The sequence below is a fragment of the Salvia hispanica genome, chromosome 5 (genome assembly GCF_029641045.1).
Source record: "Salvia hispanica isolate PSC_SH4W2 chromosome 5, Shi_PSC_v1, whole genome shotgun sequence".
NCBI classification, from domain to species: Eukaryota; Viridiplantae; Streptophyta; class Magnoliopsida; order Lamiales; family Lamiaceae; genus Salvia; species Salvia hispanica.
In genome coordinates, this window is record NC_142696.1 from 36,702,967 (window position 1) to 36,723,815 (window position 20,849).

The following is a 20,849-nucleotide window of genomic DNA, read 5'->3' on the forward strand; positions in this document are numbered from 1 at the left end:
ACCTAAAATGATTTTAACATGACATAAACCCAAATCTTATAATATGACCTAAAACTACTTAATTATGACATTCCGTGTTTTGGGTTAATTATTGACCATTAGATCATCTAATCCTAGGGCCAAGATTTGGGCTGCATTTTTGGATTTCAATGCATTCTTATTTTGATCATCTCCCTATATATATATATATATTTTGAGAAAAAGAAAATGGATTAAATATATAAGTATTATGTGGTTCTACATATATGCAATGATATTGGTTTAATTTCATATTTTTAACTTGGTTTGCATAATATTTTCTATTCTTTGTTTTTTATTCTATTATTTATACTTTATAGATTAAAGTCTGTATCGTTTCGATTTCTCATTAGGATAATGAGTTGTTTTGTTTGGAGATTTTTGGTGACGTCATGCGACGTATTCCAATAATTTGAGAATAGGAGATACCGTGTATTTTAAGGGGTGCACTTTCATGAATAAAAGTAGTAAAATTAAAACATAAAGATTCTTAGAATTAGATAAATTTAAGGAAGATGCTAGGTGTTTAGCACAACATTAAAGGGCTGAACCTCAAAAATACAAAAGTTCAATAAACCAAGTGCATTAAATAAATGTGGAAACATGCTATGTTTCGTCACATTTAATTTTGATCAAATCAAAATCAAAAGTGATTGTCAAACATAAAAATTGTAGTTTTATAGCAAGTTGTTGTCCGTGTCAATTGAAGTGGCCTTAGGAGTACTAATTTTTTCATTTATCCCTCTTTCAAAAATAACAACTTTTAAAATAATATAATTTTAATGTATAATTGATAAAAAGAGAACTATATAAAAAAGTAATTGAATAATTATTAGTGTAAATAAGTCCCGCCTCATTAGAGAGTGAAAAAAAATTATAAAATAGAAACTACACAATTTTAAGGGACATCTCAAATTAAAAGTAAAAGTAATTGCTATTTTTAAAGAAAAATGTAGTAACTTTTCATTGCAGATTCAATCGTGTACCTTCGATTAGGCAAGTGCAATTCTAAATGTAACATATAAATTTTTCAGTGTGAATTTTAGGGTATAAAATATAAGCTTACATAACTACAATCAAATGGAGTAGTAATTAAAAATATTCCACTTTCTTCGTTCCTTGTTAAATGAGTTATTTTTTTCGTTTCAGGATGCTTAAAGATAATTGAATCGTTTTAGTTTTCAGTAAAAAAATTAAAAAATCATGTTAGGGATGTTGGGTCCAGTCAACAGACTGCTGGGTTGGTTGGACCAACTAAGCGGCCCACTGGGAGCATTATGACTTCACTGGTACTTGCTAGCAAAAGTGAATGCGGTGGCTCGCTCACTTTGCATCGGTGAAATTTTCTTAAAATGCCATAACTTTTTTTACCGTATTCCAATTAAGGCGATTAGATACCTATGCAGAGCTATTTCAAATATGAAGATAGTGATGGTCTTAGAAGAGTATTTGGAAATATTTCATTTTAGCTTTGGTCGATTACTGTAAACACTTAGAAGTACATATATAATATTTAGGGGGAAAAATCGTGCAAATGTGATTTAAATCACACCCTCAAAACTAAGACTTGTTCGCTCTAGAGCAAGGTAATCAATCAAACACAAAGGCTGAGACTCAGAAACCATTATCAGGCCACAACTCACAAACACAATCCCCACAAGTACGTGAAATAATTAAATTTTGAAAAATGAGTTGAAATTTTCATATGGGGTTGATTTTACATAATTTAAGTAGAACTTAGATAATATTTTGTTAATAGTGATGTATAAAGATGATCTAGCTAGGCATTAGGACTAAATTAAAGTTTCATAGCCAATTTGTTACATGTCCGACCATGCATAAACCCCTGAACCTTAAAGTCTAATTTATTAGTTGAGAACTTTAAAGTTAGCCTGTATGGAGTATATCCTTTTGATAACCGTTCTTTGCACAAAGATTGAGGTGGTGCTATTCTATATACACATGTGATATAAATTTTGAAAGAGTGAAATATATATGCTTGAAATTATCAGGCCACATAAGAAAATAAATATAACTATCTTTCACAGTCTCAAACTCAAAATTAGAAGAAAAAATTAGCCCGCTGAGATTTGTTTTGTATCTCCGACTCTATTGTTTAGACCGAGAAATTTTATTCATGACAGCAAGATACTTCAGTCGAAGATCCGAGTGAATAAAATCAATATCTTTTTATCCCTACAAAAGTTACGTCATTTAGTTTGTTGGTAAATAAAAATTGTTAATGAGAAAGATATGACCGGAGCGGCCGTTTTGACAGAGTCATCGAATTTTATATCAATCCAATTAATGCAGATAAGATTCTTTTTTTGGCCATATGATCCGATTAATTATTCGACGACTGCTCAGCTACGTTGATATAGGCCTAGCCTCAAATAATTCAGAAAACCCAAATCTTGACAATGTTGATGTCATTATCCAAATTCCAAATCAATTAACAACACCAAAATGGGACTAACAGTTTTTGAGAGACAGAAATTAGGGCTCGCCACAAATATATAAATTGACAACTAATTATAAGACACTATTTAATCATATAGTATGTGTGAATTGTATCGTTACTCAACCCTTACAAAAGAAAGGAGATTCAATATATGCCTTACAATGTGTGGATTGGAATTATCATGACTCAGACCCACTCTCATACTATATTAAGTCTAATTAAATCAGTAAATCACCAATTTATGGATTGCGGGACAAAAAGACTATCAAGTATAAGAGAGTTAAAAAACTTCATGGTGTGCTCATAAATTGTAATCTTATGTTTCATCTCCACATCAGCTCGAAAAAGTAAATTTTTTTAATAGGAAAAGAACAAATATGGGTAGCCAAACTTAAATTGACAACCAAGAAAAAACTGAGCTTGTGCACCACAGATAGTCACAAATCATATTGAGGTAGGGGTAGGGGCCTCCCCAAATTATGCACACTCCAAACACAAACTACCAAATACTGAAATAACTTTGATCATACTATTGGCAAAAAATAAAGCCAGCAACAAGAAATCCACAGACTTGGACGCCGCAAACAATCCTTTGCTACAGAATACCACTCACAATTAACACTAAAAACAACACTAAAATTGATGGATCATAATCATCAATTAGCCCCGGCCCCCATACCAAACCCTAATATCCAACTGACACCAATATATAATCTACCCTCGTAGAGATATTTGCCAAAAAAAAGGGGTTGATCATGAATATATAATACTCCCCCGTCCACGAAAAATAGGGCAAATTTGTCATTTTTTGTTGTCCACAAAAAATAGGGCACATTTAAAAAAAGAAAATTTTCAACAACTTCTCTCCTACTTTTTTTCCCTTATTTTTTACTAATAATATAGACTCACATTCCACTAATACTACTTCTCTCTCTTACTTTATCAATTCTATATTAAAACTCGTGACATTCATAGAGTGTCCTAATTTTCGTGGACAGAGAGAGTACGATTTTTGTTGGTTGGTGTATGTGTACTACCATGATAGCTGAGAGTACTACTGTAAAAGCTGTTAGTATGAAAAGACTGTGACTGAAGTGGGATGTGATGCATAGGAATATTAATATTTTCTCGCGTGCTACATTACACACCTCCCCTTTATATTTTCATGTGAACCCTTCACTCTTCTCTTCACCACTCTCTATTAACAACAACACATGGGAGAGAGAGAGCCTTCATCTCTCCTTGAAATATTGCTTATACTGAGAGATATGTGCATCTCACAATCTAACAAACTCTTTAGGCTAAAACCTATAGTTTTCAAAATAGCACTAGTTTTCTTACTTAGCATCACAATCAATAGAGACCACACCGCCACCCCAACCCCACAATCGCCACCCTCGTCGCGGCTATCGCTCGAAACGATGCGTTTTGATGGGAACCTAAGCTTCGAAAACATCCAGCATGCATCCAAAGACTTCGGCAATAGATTCCATCTCATGCCCACAGCAGTCCTATACCCAAAATCCATCTCCAACATTGCCCAAATCATCAACCATGTATTCAACCTCGGCCTCACTTCCCACCTCACCGTGGCCGCCCGCGGCCACGGCCACTCCCTTGAGGGCCAGGCGCTGGCCCCCGATGGTGTGGTCATCGACATGGAGTCGTACAAATCCCCGGCCATGACGTTCCACGCCAGGGAAAAACACCCGTACGTGGATGTCTCGGCCGGGGAGCTATGGATAAACATCCTGCATGAGAGCCTCAAAAGAGGCCTCACTCCCAAATCTTGGACGGACTACCTTCACCTCACCGTCGGCGGCACTCTCTCCAACGCCGGCATCAGCGGCCAGGCCTTCCGCCACGGCCCTCAGATCAACAATGTCTACCGACTACAAGTCGTGACAGGTTGATCTATCTTAAATTAAAAATTAAAATAAAGTGTTGTTTATTTATCTTTCCTGCCAAACTGCCCCACACAGGCAGGGGAGATGTGGTGACCTGCTCGGACGAGCAGAACGCCGATCTCTTCAATGCAGCTCTGGGCGGACTAGGGCAGTTTGGGATCATCACTGAGGCCAGAATTGCTCTGGAGCCAGCTCCGACAAAGGTGATAAACAAAATCTAAGTTACTATAAAAGGAAACTGTACGAACCACTTAATTAATTATAGCACTCCTCGCAGGTTAAATGGATCAGAGCATTATACTCTGATTTCACCGCATTCACCAACGATCAAGAGCGTCTCATATCTCATTCACGAGACGCCTTCGACTATTTAGAAGGATTCGTCGTTATAAACAGAACCGGGCTGCTAAACAACTGGAGGTCATCCTTCAACCCGAGGGATCCGGTCCAAGCAGAACAGTTTACTTCTGATGGAAGGATCCTGTTCTGCTTGGAACTGGCCAAATATTTCAACGTAGAAGACGTTGGAGAGATTGAACGGGTGAGATTCATCGATCATTCGATCCCCTAATTAGTCCTTTTCGGGCGAGCTCATTTTTGTTGCTTATGATGTAGGAAGTGGACAGCCTCCTGATGGAGTTAAGCTACATTCGTTCCACGCTGTTCCTGTCTGAGGTGTCCTACGTGGATTTCCTCGACAGAGTCCACGTGTCGGAGATGAAACTCCGAGAGAACGACCTGTGGGACGTGCCCCATCCGTGGCTTAATCTTCTTGTGCCGAGAAGCAGCATTCATGGCTTTGCTGAGGAAGTTTTCCACAACATTGTCAAGGATACAAGCAATGGCCCGGTTTTGATCTACCCTGTCAACAAGTCAAGGTACTAATCCAATCCCAAACCATTTTTTTCTATTTATGGAAATGTTTCCAAAATTGATGCATATCTTGTTTTGGAATAGGTGGAGAAATGGGACATCCTTGGTGACTCCGGACGAGGATGTCTTCTACTTGGTCGCGTTCCTGAGCTCAGCCATGCCGTCTTCTGTAGGGAGAGACGGGGTGGATGCCCTTTTAGCACGAAACAGACGGATTGTAAAGTTTGTTAGTGAGTCGAAACTCGGGATCAAACAGTATTTGCCTCATTACACCACTACACAAGAGTGGAGGGCTCATTTTGGGGATAAATGGGAGGTTTTCTTGAGAAGGAAATTGGCGTATGACCCCCTCGCCATCCTGGCCCCCGGGCAGAGGATTTTTCCGAGGGCCAACGCCTTGGTACAACAGTGAAAAAAGAGCGGGAAAAACGGTTGAAAACGTTAATAAGAGAGATAAATGAAGCTTTATAATAAGTGTACATAAGGGAATGGGATTTGTGGAATTCTTACCTGGCTCGGAGAATATTATGTTTCACTATTACTCTAACACGTGGTTTTAGTTGGTATCTTTCCACACAGTGGTATGACCAGAATTTTCGATTTCTGAGTATGATAAATACAATGACTTGAACATCTGAAGTCCAAGTGATTGTTACCATGAAGGAGCTAGCAGTTGAAGTTTATGAGTTTATTGGTATCTTTTTTTTTTCTTCTTGTGTTGTTTTCTCAGTTAAAATCTCTCCTTTTCAATGGGCTATTATTGAATTTAACCAACATATTGGAAAATCAAGAAACATAACTGAGATATGTTATCTTCTACTCCCTTCTTACCCGATTAATTGTCACTCTTTGAACGAGTTTTAAGAAATGTAAAGAAAGGTTAATTGAAAAAGTTAGTGGAATGTGGAATCCACTTTTTTTATATTGGTTTTATAATAAAACGTGAGTGAAGTGAGTTAGTGGAATGTGGGACCTACTTACCATTTATGGCAAAAATGAAGTGTGACAATTTTTGAGGGATGGACCGAAATGGAAAGAGTGACAATTAATCAAGGACGGAGGGGGTATCATTTTATTCTAACGTGATAATGAAATAGTACTCCCTCTGTCCCCGATTAATTGTCACTCTATGACCGAACACGAGTTTTAAGAAATGTAAAGAAAAATTGGTTAAAAAAATTAGTGGAATGTGGGACCCACTATTTTATATTGATTTTATAACAAAATGTGAGTGGAGTAAGTTAGTAGAATATGAGACCTACTTACCATTTATGATAAAATGAAGTGTGACAATTATTGAGAGGGAGGAACCAAAATGGAAAAGAGTAACAATTAATTAGGGACATAGGGAGTAATACATTTCCTACATAGATGCTTTAACCAAACTAGCTAGCAAGCATCACAACTCTCAAACACATCTCATTTCATTTATCCATATATGTGTGATTCAATGAATCTAGATAGAGAAAATATCATAGTATTTCCTCCGTCCCAAAAAAGTTTAATCGTATTCCTTTTTAGTCCGTCCCAACAAAGTTGAGTCATTTTCTTTTTTAACAAAAGACAAAACATCTAATCACTCTTTTTTATTCCATCATTTACTTTACTCTCTTTTATCTTTCATATATTTTTCATCTCTCCTATTTATTTAATACAAATTCTTAATCTTCTTGTCCAAAAGTTTTGTCTCAACTTTTATGGGACGGGGGGAGTAGTATATTTCTAATTTTTGCGGTAGCTCGTACATTTATATTTATATTCGGATTAATTTAAAATGGGGAGGAATTAAGACGTTTACCCTCTAATGTGGCATTGCGTGACACTGAGTTCGAGACCTGATACTTTTATGCGATATGTAGAGTAGATAATTAGAGTTAACAAAAATAAATAAATCGAAACTACTACGCTACAGAGTGTTTTTTTTTTCCTTCTCTGAATTGGAAAAGTAGATATATGAATGAAAGTCTCAAATGGTATTCTCGCATTAACTGCGATAAAAATATTATATGCCACTATAAAGACATGCGAATACAAGATCAAGATTCTGTAGCAAATCCATTTTAATGAAAATGAGTTTTTTTTACATGATGTTTCTTTATCATAATATCTTCATTTTTCTATTTCCATAATTATATTTTATATATGTTTCGATTAATGTTTGATAGTAGTACTATTTTCAATTCTAAAAAAAATAGGAGTAGATATATAATCCTCACATGCTTTTATAAGTATATTAATTGTGTTATTTATTTTTGCCATTATCGTCTGTTCATGATAAGATAATACGGACACTCACATGGCACAAAAAAGTAAGGTCAAATTTTCTTTCTTAAATTTACGTTTCTATTTGTGTTCAAGATCAACACAATACTTATTTATCTAGTAGAGTGGAATTTTAATAAAAATAATACATTATTTCCGAAAATAGTCTTGAGGATAATATTAATTTTAATGGTGGAAATTGGAACTCATGTCACATACAGAACAAAAACTTAAGAAAAATAGATTGATTGTTACAGTATGTAATACGCTTTCCTTTTAATCCGTTTACTGAAATTACAGTGAAATCTTTTTACCATGCGTACAGTTACAGAGGGAAGAATTGAATAAGAAATTCACTTGTAAATTATTTTATTTTATTTTATTTTTTGATAGTAAATTTTCTTCTAATTATGACACATGTTAATACTCATAATCTTTACATGACCCATATATAAATATTAGGATTTGAGAATCATTTTCCACAAGAGTTCAAATATCACATTGTTTTTCCAATTGTCGATTTATGCTTAATTAGTTTCAGTTATATTTGGGATCACTTATTGAGTGAAGAACACCAATTCACTGACATAGTTCGTAATCGGAAACCACCATGAGCGGCCGCAGGAGCAGCACCGTTTATCGTGTCACTGTGTGTCTCATTAGTTTTTCCCTTCTTATGGCAATCAATGCTGATGATCGAAATGATGAAGTTGGTAAGTTATCATATTCTGATCATGATTTTCAATCATTATTTTGTTGTCGTGATAAAATATAATTACCACGCATATGATATTGGTCCTCATTAAACTAAATTGAATGGATTATCAAGACCAAATTTAAACTACAAGATGTTGTAATCTAATAAAGTCAATAAATTGCCGTGATAAGCAATATATTCGAAAATTTATTGATGAAAAATGAAATAATTGTGAGTACCATATCATTTATATCTTTATTTTAAAACTCACTAATAAATCAATATATTGTAATTACAGATAATGAACATGAATTTACATATTTGAAGAATTCTCCCAAGGGACCAGAAAACTGGGGAAGTCTGAAAGCAGAATGGAAGTTATGTTCAAATGGAAAGTCCCAATCCCCAATCAATATAATCGGGGAAAAAGTTTCGGTTTCGTCTGAAATAGGGACATTGAAAAGAAACTATAAACCGGCTCGTGCTGTATTGAGGAATAGGGGACATGACGTCATGGTACGGCGATGTTCAGTTCACATTGTGTGTTTAAGGTTGTGAGTTGACAAAAATCTTAAATGTGGTTTATTTGATATTTCTATGTTAAGGTTGAATGGAATGGAGACGTTATGGGCATGAACCTCACAGGCATTACGTACAATCTACTACAATGTCACTGGCACATGCCCTCCGAACATACAATTAGTGGCCGAGGGTTCGTATTGCTATTACATCGATTCGTATTTATGTCAGATCTATCGCATTGCAATATTAATTATACCTTCATTGTAGGTCCAACTTGGAAATTCATATGGTCCATAAGAGCTCCCAAGGAAAATTTGCCGTAATTGCCATTTTATATAATTTAGGACGTTCAGATCCTTTTCTTGACAAGGTTAGTGGTGAGGGTTGAATCATCATTTTCCAATGACTTTAGCTTTTTTCTTTTAAGTTACGACTCGCATGCAATCGAACCGCAACTTGTCTATGCTTTGGATTTTGGATTTGTGTTGTTCCACCAATATGTTCATATTATGAAAAATGTACAAGAAGTTGACATACTAACAAAAGAAAGTATTATCATATGTAGATTTTGGCAAATATTAGTCATTTTACCAAAGGTGGAGAAAAAATTGATTTGGGTGTTGTTAATCCATGGGACATCAAGTTTGAAAGCAAAAACTATTATACATATTTGGGTTCTCTTTCAGCTCCTCCATGCACAGAAGGGGCTCAATGGATACTGCTCGATAAGGTCAGTTTTATAATTATTGGTTGATCCCCAATTTCCTAGACTCTACTATGAATTAAACAAATAGAAAATGAAATAAACGTTGGACTTGGATGATCTTGAATCTTGAGAGAAGTCCTAAAGGCTCCATCTTAAACCAATTGACAATAGACGGAGTGATTCATAATTAAAACGTATAAGTAGTTTCATTTCTCTCCGTGGAATATTCTTATAGTTATTTTTGTTTCATACTTTGAATGGGTTGGGCTTCTATCTAATTGAGCTGGGACTAACTCTCCACTGAACAAATCCAAATTTAAAACTCATATATATACTAGTACTAGCTAGGTTAGTTACTTATCCGTTTCATTCAAAATATACTCCTGAGTTAGTTAAGGATCCCACCAAATAATCAATTGGTGATAGAAGGAGTGAATCATAAGACTTATAAAGTGATTTCAATTTTATTTTTACATTAATATAGGATTGTTATAATTAATTTTGTTTCATTTGCCCACACATCTTACACACATCATGTGTATAATCTATTAAAACAGAGTCATTTGTTTTGCAGGTGAGAACAGCATCGAAGGAGCAAATTGCAAAAATAAGGGATGCCGTACATGATGTAAGTAATACTTATAAATTAATTCAGATATTGTGGCACAATCATAAATTGTTATTTTGTTGGTAATGGTTATACTCCCTCCGTCCCAAGATAAGTGAGCAAAAACTTTTCGGCACGAGATTTAAGGAAATGGGGTTTTGTTAATAATTAAAGTGGAAGGTAAATAAAGTAAGAGAGTTAATAAAGTAGAGAAAAAAATAAGAGAGAGAATACCAAAAAAGGAAATGACTCACTTATCTTGGAACGTCCCAATAAAGGAATGTGAGTCGCTTATCTTGAGACGGAGGGAGTATATTTTTTCTTGAAAGTAATTAATTTTGTTAATCTCTTTAACACAATTTTTTTTCTAATGCAGGGTTTCGAAAATAATGCAAGACCATCTCAATTGCTCAATAATAGAGTCGTAAAGAAATATCGCCAAGACATTCAATGAGGAATTTAGGGTTACTAAAACTTTGTTTTGGTTCAAAATAAGTACATATATAGTACTTTATATTATTTGAGGTGTAACTATTTTATGTTCGATTTTTTTTCATGTAGAATTTCTATATTACGCATATACAAATACAACGGTCAAATTTCCAATCCATTCGGATTTCCAACTATGTCTTTTTCATCTTATTCTACAATCATTATCCATGCTACTGAGCTTGCTTTTTAGTTTGTGTGATATCTCATTTGTTTCGTCAATATATTATGAATTCATCGCTACAATTTGGAATTTTTTTTGGTATTGTCACTGTTCGATTTTTTTTTAAACATTCAAAAGACTCTTGTCTTTTTGCGTTGGTAAGCCTTAATTTGGATATGATTTCCTTTGATCATTTTCTTGGATTTACAAACCAAAAATAAACTCTATGTCTCATGTTGACATGTTTTGATTATTTAGCTCAGATTGTTTGTATTTAAGAATTCTCATAGCATTCTCTAAAAACTGAACAATTAATTTGTGTAATTTAATTAAAGGTAGTAGTTATTTAATCACTATTTGATGTTTCTTTAGCATTTAATACCCAGAGTTTTGGTTTTGAATTAACTAGAAAAAAATTGTCTGTCTGATATTTGTAATCACTAATTTGCTTTCGATTTAGATTTCTAACTACTAGTTAAGACTTTAGAGGGAATGAACTCTAAGTAGTTTGTGTCCATTTCTCTAGGAAAAATAGGAGTAGGATTTTTCTTTCCTTTTATAATTTTATTTGCTTAAATGGGGCTTTAGATTTGTAGAAATCAGTTCATAGTAGAAGCAATCGAGAACAGGTGGTTTTTTCACGTATGCAAAGAAATAAGATAAATGTTTTTTATTTACACATCAACATACTGCAAAAGGTTCGGCATGTATGTTGATCAATTCTTCAAATGGAAAATGTTTGACATGTCGACAAATAGAAAAATTAGATGGATTCCTCAAGTTATAATTTCATAAGAGAATAAATTGCGAATAAGAGAGAAAAAGGTAAAAATGAATCAAAAAAGACAATTTCTAGATTTAAAAATAAGAGAAATACTAGTAGTAGGGTGACAGGAATTAGTTATCGGAGGAATTATTTGAGTGAATTTGTAGAGAGAAAAAGAGAACAACCCTAGTTGAGGTTCTAGGGGGAAGAGAGAACGAGATTAATAATTTAATTCTTCATTCTGCTTGATAAGAGAGAAAATGTTTGACATGTCGACAAATAGAAAAATTAGATGGATTCCTCATGTAACACCCCGACTTTTGCCCTAAGGCTTAGAACATCGATCTATATATATATATGAGTTTCGCGTCTAAATTTTCTTATTATTACTTCTTGTTATGATTAATCGTTGTGAAGTATATTTTGAGTAGTGAACAAAAATAGTAATAGGCAAAATAAATGTTGCTCAAATAAAAGTCCGTTTGTGAAGACCGAGTTTCAAATAAAAGTCCGTACACGAGTTCAACGTTTAAGTAAATATTAATTAAAAATAAAATACTCTCCATGCCCTCCGGATCTTGCGCAATAGCCACATCTTGAACCCCGATACCTACACGAATGGATAAGAAGCGTGTCAAATCAAGACGAGACAATCGACGAAATCAAATCACATCAAACACGCAAACCAAACGGCGGCTCACGTTTTCCAATTGACGGCTCACGCCTTTTTAAGTGACGAGACATAATATTCTTGCCATTTTTGGCATGACAAATGATTGAAGAGACAACTTGCCTCATTTGGCAAAAAGTCCCTACCCATTGGACATTTCACCTCCACATGAGAATCAAGCTTTAAACCATTTAAACTCATGCATCTTTCTTCCTTATAAATACCCCACCATATCATCCTCTACCTCTTGGCTCCTCCACAAATCTTTCCCTAAGCAAATTCTATCAAAATGTCAATGCACATAAGTGTTTGAAGAAGAGGAGTCAAATTCCTACACACTACCATTCTTCTTCTTCTCCTTTTCTCAAGGTAAATTCTCCTAACAATTGTTCTTCTTACTACATTGTCAATTTCATATTACAATTAGTAAAGCATGAATTTTTGAAGCCTCCCATGTCAAATACCAATCCTATATCACTTCTTACACCCTCTTTAACATTCTAGAACTTAAAACCACAACTAGAGCTTGATCATTGAGGAATAAAGTGCTTAACACTCAAACCATATTATTATGCCTCTTCCCTAATTGATTTCTTATCAAATATGCATATGACTTTCTAGAATGGATTTTTGCCTTAACCATAGAAAGCTTAGACAAAGAAAACAATTAAGCAATGCCTAAACTACTAGAAATCTTCATCGTACAATAATGACGATCTTGGAAAAGCTTACCTCGTGAGCGAAGGGACTGCCAGACCGGCGGCGGCGGCAGTCCAGCGGCGGCAGCGGCAGTTTTCCGGCGATTCGTGACGAAATTAACCTCTTTCGACCCCATTTTTCACGATCTATCCGAATCTTCACTTTTCAAGACTTAATTGTTAGTCCTAGGCCTTCAAGTTGAGAAAATAAAGAAGAAGAGAAAGAAGGGGAAGTGGGGGAAGACCCTACCTCTCGGTCAACGGCGGTGAAACCGCCGTGTAACCACCGGCGACGGCAGCAGCGGCCCGGCAGCAGCGGCAGAGGCGGTGGTTCATCGTGGCGGAGAGAGAGGCCGAGAGAGAGAGAGGGGCCGAGAGAGAGGGGGAGAGGAGAGAGATGACCGTCGGCCGGCGTCGCTCGCCGGCGACGCCAAGACCGCCGGCGGAGGGAGTGGCGAGAGAGTGAGAAGTTGGGAGAGGGGAGAAATGTTTTTTTTGAAATGGAGGAGAACATGGGAGGCTAATTTCTTTTAGTGAAATTAGGGCAACACTCTTGGGCCTCCCCTTTGGGCCAAGTAATTTATTTATTTAGTAAGATGGTCTCTTATTATTTCTTTTGGGCCGAGAATTTAAAGGAAATGAGAAGTTCGGGCTTTGAAGCATAAGTAATAAAATGATCCTTATCTCTTAATTTTGGTTTAATAGTTCTTAAATTGTTTGAAGCTTTTAAATAATTAATCTTATGATAAATTAATGTCTTGCCCTCCTTAATTAATTAATTAAATTTCTTGAAGATAAGAATGTATGGGTTTAATGAACCCTCTCCCAAATAATTATTTAATTACTTTAAGGTTTCTTATAAAATAGAGATCCACTTTTCTTGAGTGGAATGAAGTGATCTTGATCGCACCACGAGCATATGACGCATACTCCATGTAGGAGCATTTTATGTCATGCACCTTATGTATGTTCATAACACTAATTTAAATCATTATACTATTTCAAGAAGGGCGTGTTCGCGGAGTTTGATTTCCAAGGCCAAGCTTCGTAGCATTTCTTTCGGAAGCTTTGAGGTGGGCTTTATATCCAACACATTAAGTGTGGATAAAATTTATCAAATATATGAAATGATTTTCGTTTGATAAAATTGCACTTACTTTTTTTTCAAATATTATCGTGCCATAAATTATTTGTTTTTATGATGCCTATCTGTTTGGCGATGCCAAATGAATGAATGAATGAAACGAATTCGGCTCCAATAGGACCAAGATCCTATTCAAGTTAGTGTACACAAAGGAATGGACCGTGAGTCATCGTAAGGGTTGGCCGGTCAATGTGATCGTGGAAGGTGGCCACCTTCCCGACACACAATGAACCATCAGATATGGCGGATTGAAGGAATGAACTTAGCCTGATCAGGCGAACTTTATGAAAATGAACTTAGTAAGCTCGGGCCTTTAAGAAAAAAACCCCGTGTGTTACTGTGATGGCATGATAATAACTTTTCTTATATATGTATCTTTCGGCAATGTGTTCACTGAGTACCCCGTACTCAGCCCTGCATGTATTTCTAAATGTGCAGGTTGAGCAAGTGATAAACTGGTGGCTGAGTGGAGTTGGTGGTCGACTTATCTCTTTTGTAGGATTTTCGTGGCATGTGTCTTCATACACATGACCACATGGTTACAACTCCTTCCGCTGTGCTTTTGTCGTAGTGTTTTGTAGTAGATGGGTCATAGGAAAAACGATCAGTAACGAGTGATATGTGATAAACACTCTTTCAAATTCTCATGATCTTTGTTGTCTCGTGAACATCTCTCCTCTTATGAAGAAATATTTGTGTCTTATCATAAATTCTTTCACCCCTTTTCTACCCCCTCTTCTTAGTTCCCTCCCCTAGTCATGATTTACCGAGCAATGCTATCCTTAGCAAAGCGCGGTCGTGACACCTCAAGTTATAATTTCATAAGAGAATAAATTGCGAATAAGAGAGAAAAAGGTAAAAATGAATCAAAAAAGACAATTTCTAGATTTAAAAATAAGAGAAATACTAGTAGTAGGGTGACAGGAATTAGCCTATCGGAGGAATTATTTGAGTGAATTTGTAGAGAGAAAAAGAGAACAACCCTAGTTGAGGTTCTAGGGGGAAGAGAGAACGAGATTAATAATTTAATTCTTCATTCTGCTTGATAATAATAAAAGACTCCACACATATTTATAATATATGTGGTACAAAAAAGATCTCCTATAAACTAGGGAAGTAAATCAAAAGTAAATCAAATCCTAACCACTGGGGAAAGTAAATAAAATCATAGCAACTAAATAATACTAAAACATAAATAAACTAAATAAATATACGGAGAGAATATCAGCTCCCTTCCGGAATAAAATAAAATATCAGGTCCCTATCAACTCCCCCACCGTTGAAAACCACCTTGCCCTCAAGGTGGAAGTCGGAAAAATAATCTTCCATCTCGTTGTCTTTGTTTAGATCTTCAAATAAAATTGCATCGCTTGTGACCTCAACGAATGATGGAGAAACCGTCTTCGGGCATGAGATCTCTTCAGCGATTTCAGTGACATAACCAATGATGACAACATTGATTTTTTGGGCAATGAGATTGTGGAGGACATTTGGTTTCCACCAAAGCCATTGCCTCATCCAACGCTTGAGGCGATTCGTCGTCATCTTTTTCCGTCTCGTCGATGACGGGATCAGACTTGACATTTGTTGTTGACACATCGTCATTTTTTGCAATAGTCTCGACGACAGAATCAGATGTGGCCTCCTTTTTAGCCATGACCTCCTTTTTTGCTAAATATGCAACTGCCTCCGAAATTTTGTTGAGAAGTTTATTCGTCTCGGCGAAGTAAATGGCATCCTCATCAAAGTTATGATAAACAGCATCCAGAGATTCTTGCCCTGAGCAATTAGGATTCGAGCGTCGATACTCGTGGAGCCATACAGATGCTGGATGGTCAAAAAATAACCTCACAAAAAACAAACGATCAGTATCAGAAAACAAATAATAGTCAAAATACTCCTGAATATCCAAAATCCATCTCACGGGGTTAACACCAGAAAACCGAGGAGGAGAGTCTGGAGGAGAGTTTGACAACAAGATGGACATGGTGGTAGAAATCAATAGGAGGATGAGAACCTAATGAAAGCACCAATTTGATAGGAATTAATATGAGATTAATTCCTATCTGGTGAAATTATATGAACAACCGTGACTTTGAGAGAATTATAGAGAGATTGGCGGTTTCTCCAAGAGGGAGAACCGATGGAGAGAACGAGATTAATAATTTAATTCTTCATTCTGCTTGATAATAATAAAAGACTCCACACATATTTATAATATGTGTGGTACAAAAAAGATCTCCTATAAACTAGGGAAGTAAATCAAAAGCAAATCAAATCCTAACCACTAGGGAAAGTAAATAAAATCATAGCAACTAAATAATACTAAAACATAAATAAACTAAATAAATATACGGAGAGAATATCAGCTCCCTTCCGGAATAAAATAAAATATCAGGTCCCTATTATAGGGTTGGTAAATCGTGTGGATTGGGTCAATATTGGACTGGCCCGCTATATGTATTATGTTATATGTTATATTTTATGTAATATGTTATATTGTACTTAAATTATATGAATATCGAAGAATTTAATAAATTTAACACATAAAATAGTTTATGAAATACAAAAATATGAAATGACTCCTTTAAAATATCTCAAAAATTAAAAGGAACATGAGTCGTTTATGGTGAGATGGAGATAGTATAGTATTATATTTTCCATTCTAAAAAAAATAGATATATAACTAATAACAATCACAAATTAAGATCAAATCTTAGGCATTAGATTAGGAGATCTAGTGGTTGAAATAATGTCATATTGATTATATTTTAAAATAAAAAAAGTTATTAAATAAATTTAAGGGTATTAATGTCATTCCTCTCTCATCAAAATCATCTCAAAATTTTAAATTTACGTAACTCATCGATTTAAATTATTTTTTCGCAAAAAATATATCAAATTAAAGATAATTTTATAAGGATTCCAACGAGATCTCAATTGCATATGTTCCGACGATGTTCGGGTGATGAAATTTGATAAATTATATTTCAATTTTCGTACATGTTGATAAGCAGATTTTATCAATAAATATAAAAAAAATCTCAATATAGTGCTTGCAAAATTTCAATATAGTGTAGGTAAAATATCAATAAAACCGTGTTGATATTTTCTTGTACTTGTGTTGATATTCTCATGTCATATTGTTGATATTTGTATTACACTACGTTGATATAAAAAAACACCCACGAAAATTATCATATGATAACATAATGACGATATTACCATTTTGTTGATATTTTGTCTACTATTTATTGAAATTTGTGAGTTTTAATCTCAGAGACTCATTTTAAAATCCAAGAGTGTAAATTTAATCTTAGTTTTGGATTATGGTGTTATAAGCATTAGAAGAGGACCCCAAATATATTAATTGTGGTATTTATTTCTACCATTATATCTGTGTAAAAATTATATATGAATTTATATTACAAACATCAAATTAAAAGCAGGTGTCTATTTATGCTAATAGAGACACGTTCAAAAATCAAAATGTTATTTATGCAAAAAAAATTCAAATCTGATTGTCATCATGATTCATGAAGATAGAAGGTGGACTAGGTTTCTAAATATGAAATATATAAATTTCATAATCAATCAAAAAAATTATAAATTAATTGTAATTACCTTCTCCCTTACTCTTTCCATATTTGTCCAAGATCAACACAATATGATTTATTTGGTATAACATTTAAATAGTACGTTTTACTTTGAATACCGGATATGGAAATTACAATATACTAAATCGTGAAGACTGAAAAATTGTATAAGAAATTCTCTTGTAATTGTGACGCTTACTGGTATTCATAAATATTGGATTCGATCGGGAGTGATCCTTCACAATCTAATTAGGAGTTCATATCTCTCATCTTTTTTCCATTAATCGATTTATGTTTAGTTTCAATTATTTGGGATCACTTATTGAGCCAAAGGCGGAGGTGGTGAAGAACACCAATTCACGGCGGAGCTCGTCATCGGAAACCACCATGGGCAGCCGCAGGAGCAGCTCCGTTTATCGTGACATTGTGTGTCTCATTATTTTTTCCCTTCTCATGGCTATCAATGCTGAAGATCATAGTGGTGAAGTTGGTAAGTTATCAAATTCTTATTATGAAACGTGAATTGTAGAGTATCATATCAATCACTCATCTGTTTATTATTAAACTCATTAGTAAATCCATATATATTATAAATACAGACGATGAACATGAATTTACGTATATGAAGAATTCTTCAAAGGGACCAGAACACTGGGGAAGTCTCAAAGAAGAATGGAAATTGTGTTCAGTTGGAAAGTCCCAATCCCCAATCAATATTATCGAGGAAAAAGTTTTGGTTTCGTCTAAAAACGGGACATTGAGAAGAAGATATAAACCGGCCCACGCTGTATTAAGGAATAGGGGACATGACATTATGGTATGATGACGTTCAATTCGTGTCGTATGTAGGTTGTAAGTTGACAAACATCTTAAATATGATTTTCTTTTATATTTCTATGGTAAAGGTTGAATGGAATGGAGACACTAAGGGCACGAACCTCACTTACAATTTGCTACAATGTCACTGGCACATGCCCTCCGAACATACAATTAATGGAAGGAGGTTCGTATTTCTATTGTATCAATTCGTATTTGTATTAGTACTATTGCATCACAATATTATACCTTCATTGTAGGTATGACTTGGAACTACATATGGTCCATAGGAACTCCCAAGAAAAAATGGCTGTGGTTGCAATTTTATACAATTTAGGATGTTCCGATCCTTTTCTTGACAAGGTTAGTGGTAAAGGGATTGAATTGTCATGTTGCAACATACTTGCTTTTTTCTTTTGAGTTACGACGGCTCATACACATTCGAACCACAACTTGTTTGTGGTACGAATTTTGAATTTAGGTTCAACTTATGAAAAATGTAGAACTAACAAAAGAAAATTTCATCATATGTAGATTTTGGCAAATATTAGTCATTTTCTAAAAGGTGGAGAAAAAATTGATTTGGGTGTTGTTAATCCATGGGACATCGATTTTGGAAGCAAAAAATATTACAGGTATATGGGTTCTCTCACAATCCCTCCATGCACAGAAGGGGTTCTTTGGACACTGCTCGACAAGGTCAGTTTTGTAGTATTTTTTTAAGATATCAGTTAATACTTGATTTCCTAAACTCTAATATGAATCAAAGAAAGAGAAAACGAAAAAAAACATAAGATTACGATCTTACACACATCGTGCGTATTATATATTAAAATTGAGCCATTTGTTTTGCAGGTGGGAACAATATCGAAGGAGCAAATTGCAACACTCAAGACAATTGTACATGATGTGAGTAGTGTAAACTAATTCAAATATTGAGACACAATCATAGAGTTTTTATTTTGTGGACGAACATTATAATTTTTTTTAAGTAATTAATTTTGTCAATCTTTTATAATATGATTTTTTTAATGCAGGATTTCGAAAATAATGCAAGACCAACTCAACCTCTCAATGATAGAATAGTATCAAAGTATTTCCAAGACATTCAATAAGATTCCATGAGAAATGTAGTATACCATTTCATTCTATTTTGAAAACCATATGATAGAAGTATCAAAGTATTGCCAACACATTCAATGAGATTAAATGAGAAAGTTTTCGCATACAATGTTTCATTCTATTTTGAAAACCATTTACTCGAAATGTAGTATACTATTTCATTCTATTTTGAAAACCATATGATAGAAGTATCAAAGCATTGCCAACACATTCAATGAGATTAAATGAGAAAATTTTCACATACAATGTTTCATTCTGTTTTGAAAACCATTTACTCCGTACTAATTTTATTTATTTGAATATTAATTATTGATTTCAGCGTAACAGAGGTATTTAATTCAGCATAAATAATTTTTTATTTCACTCTAATGTTAATGTGGAGAAATCGAGAAACCTTCCGTGGCGCTAGTGTCATTTTAAATTTAGTTTTTTAATAAAAATATATGAATCACATGTGTTGTGAATTGTGATGCACTTTCGCACTAATACAAATCCAATCTAATAATCTGTACCCTACTCATTGAGTCAAAGTACAATGCTAGATATTAAGATGGAGTACTAGCACTTGTATTCGATGTATAACGGAACTACATACAGATAATCAAATTTTTATTGAATAATTATCAACACAATAAATATGTACCTTATTTCAACTTTTACACCGTCTAGCTATATTTCAAGTTTATTAATCAAAATTGGTTTATCAAGATTTAGCTGGGTACCATTTTCTTTTTTCGGAAATGCATTGCTACAAATTGAATTTATTGAATTATTCTATAAAACTACAAGAGAATTGTAAATTTAGTCTCTATACTTTGCCATTTATATTTATGCAATCTCTATATTTTCAAAATATCTACTCACGTCTCTAAATTTTGATGTATATATATATATATATGTAATATTATTCAAAGAAATTTTTTTATCTTTTGAATATTTTTTTGATAAAAAATTGTCCCTCAGCCCATAAGGGCTTTTAATCCTTTTGTTAAAAGCCCTAGATCACAACAGGTTGATAGTGTTAAACTTTTTATTCATATTTGACATTTTTGCAAATAAAGACTTAGAGATAATCCTTCCGTCACATTCAAGATGGTCACTTTTCCTTTTTTTTTTTTTTTTATCTCAATTAAGATGGTCACTTTCCAATTTTAAAAACAACATCCTCTCTCCTCCCTAGAAAATGTCTTTTTCTTTTTCCCTTATTTTATCTTTTTCCTCCATTCCTCATTTCTCCTCTGTGACAACAAATCATTGGGTGATAAGAAATTTTTTCTCAACACATGTTGCTTAAAAAAGATCGTTTCTAGTTTTAATAAAGTGTGAATACGT

The 20,849-nt window shown here is 34.2% G+C and overlaps 3 protein-coding genes and 1 long non-coding RNA gene across 4 annotated transcripts; 3 read left to right on the forward strand and 1 right to left on the reverse strand.

The window, feature by feature from the left end:
- Positions 1-3,704: 3,704 nt before the first annotated feature.
- Positions 3,705-6,044, forward strand: LOC125189430 (cytokinin dehydrogenase 6-like). The gene is made up of 5 exons (XM_048086710.2): positions 3,705-4,387; positions 4,462-4,589; positions 4,664-4,927; positions 5,002-5,264; positions 5,344-6,044. Exons 1-5 carry the CDS (start codon positions 3,748-3,750, stop codon positions 5,669-5,671), a joined length of 1,623 nt encoding a protein of 540 aa, XP_047942667.2. The 5' UTR covers positions 3,705-3,747; the 3' UTR covers positions 5,672-6,044.
- Positions 6,045-8,131: 2,087 nt separating this feature from the next.
- LOC148926743 (alpha carbonic anhydrase 4-like) lies at positions 8,132-10,507 on the forward strand. The gene is made up of 7 exons (XM_089059236.1): positions 8,132-8,234; positions 8,517-8,734; positions 8,824-8,930; positions 9,008-9,110; positions 9,306-9,470; positions 10,021-10,074; positions 10,430-10,507. The coding sequence occupies exons 1-7, from the start codon at positions 8,132-8,134 to the stop codon at positions 10,505-10,507; spliced, it is 828 nt and encodes a 275-aa protein (XP_088915362.1).
- Positions 10,508-11,915: 1,408 nt separating this feature from the next.
- On the reverse strand, positions 11,916-13,328 carry LOC125186013 (uncharacterized). The gene is made up of 3 exons (XR_007170347.2): positions 13,090-13,328; positions 12,874-12,996; positions 11,916-12,081 (listed from the first exon to the last, which is right to left on the reverse strand). It is a non-coding gene; the product is annotated as an uncharacterized LOC125186013 (long non-coding RNA).
- Positions 13,329-17,870: 4,542 nt separating this feature from the next.
- Positions 17,871-19,510, forward strand: LOC148926744 (alpha carbonic anhydrase 7-like). Its single transcript, XM_089058015.1, has 7 exons — positions 17,871-18,069; positions 18,179-18,396; positions 18,485-18,582; positions 18,656-18,758; positions 18,930-19,094; positions 19,251-19,304; positions 19,433-19,510. Exons 1-7 carry the CDS (start codon positions 17,871-17,873, stop codon positions 19,508-19,510), a joined length of 915 nt encoding a protein of 304 aa, XP_088914141.1.
- Positions 19,511-20,849: the final 1,339 nt, after the last annotated feature.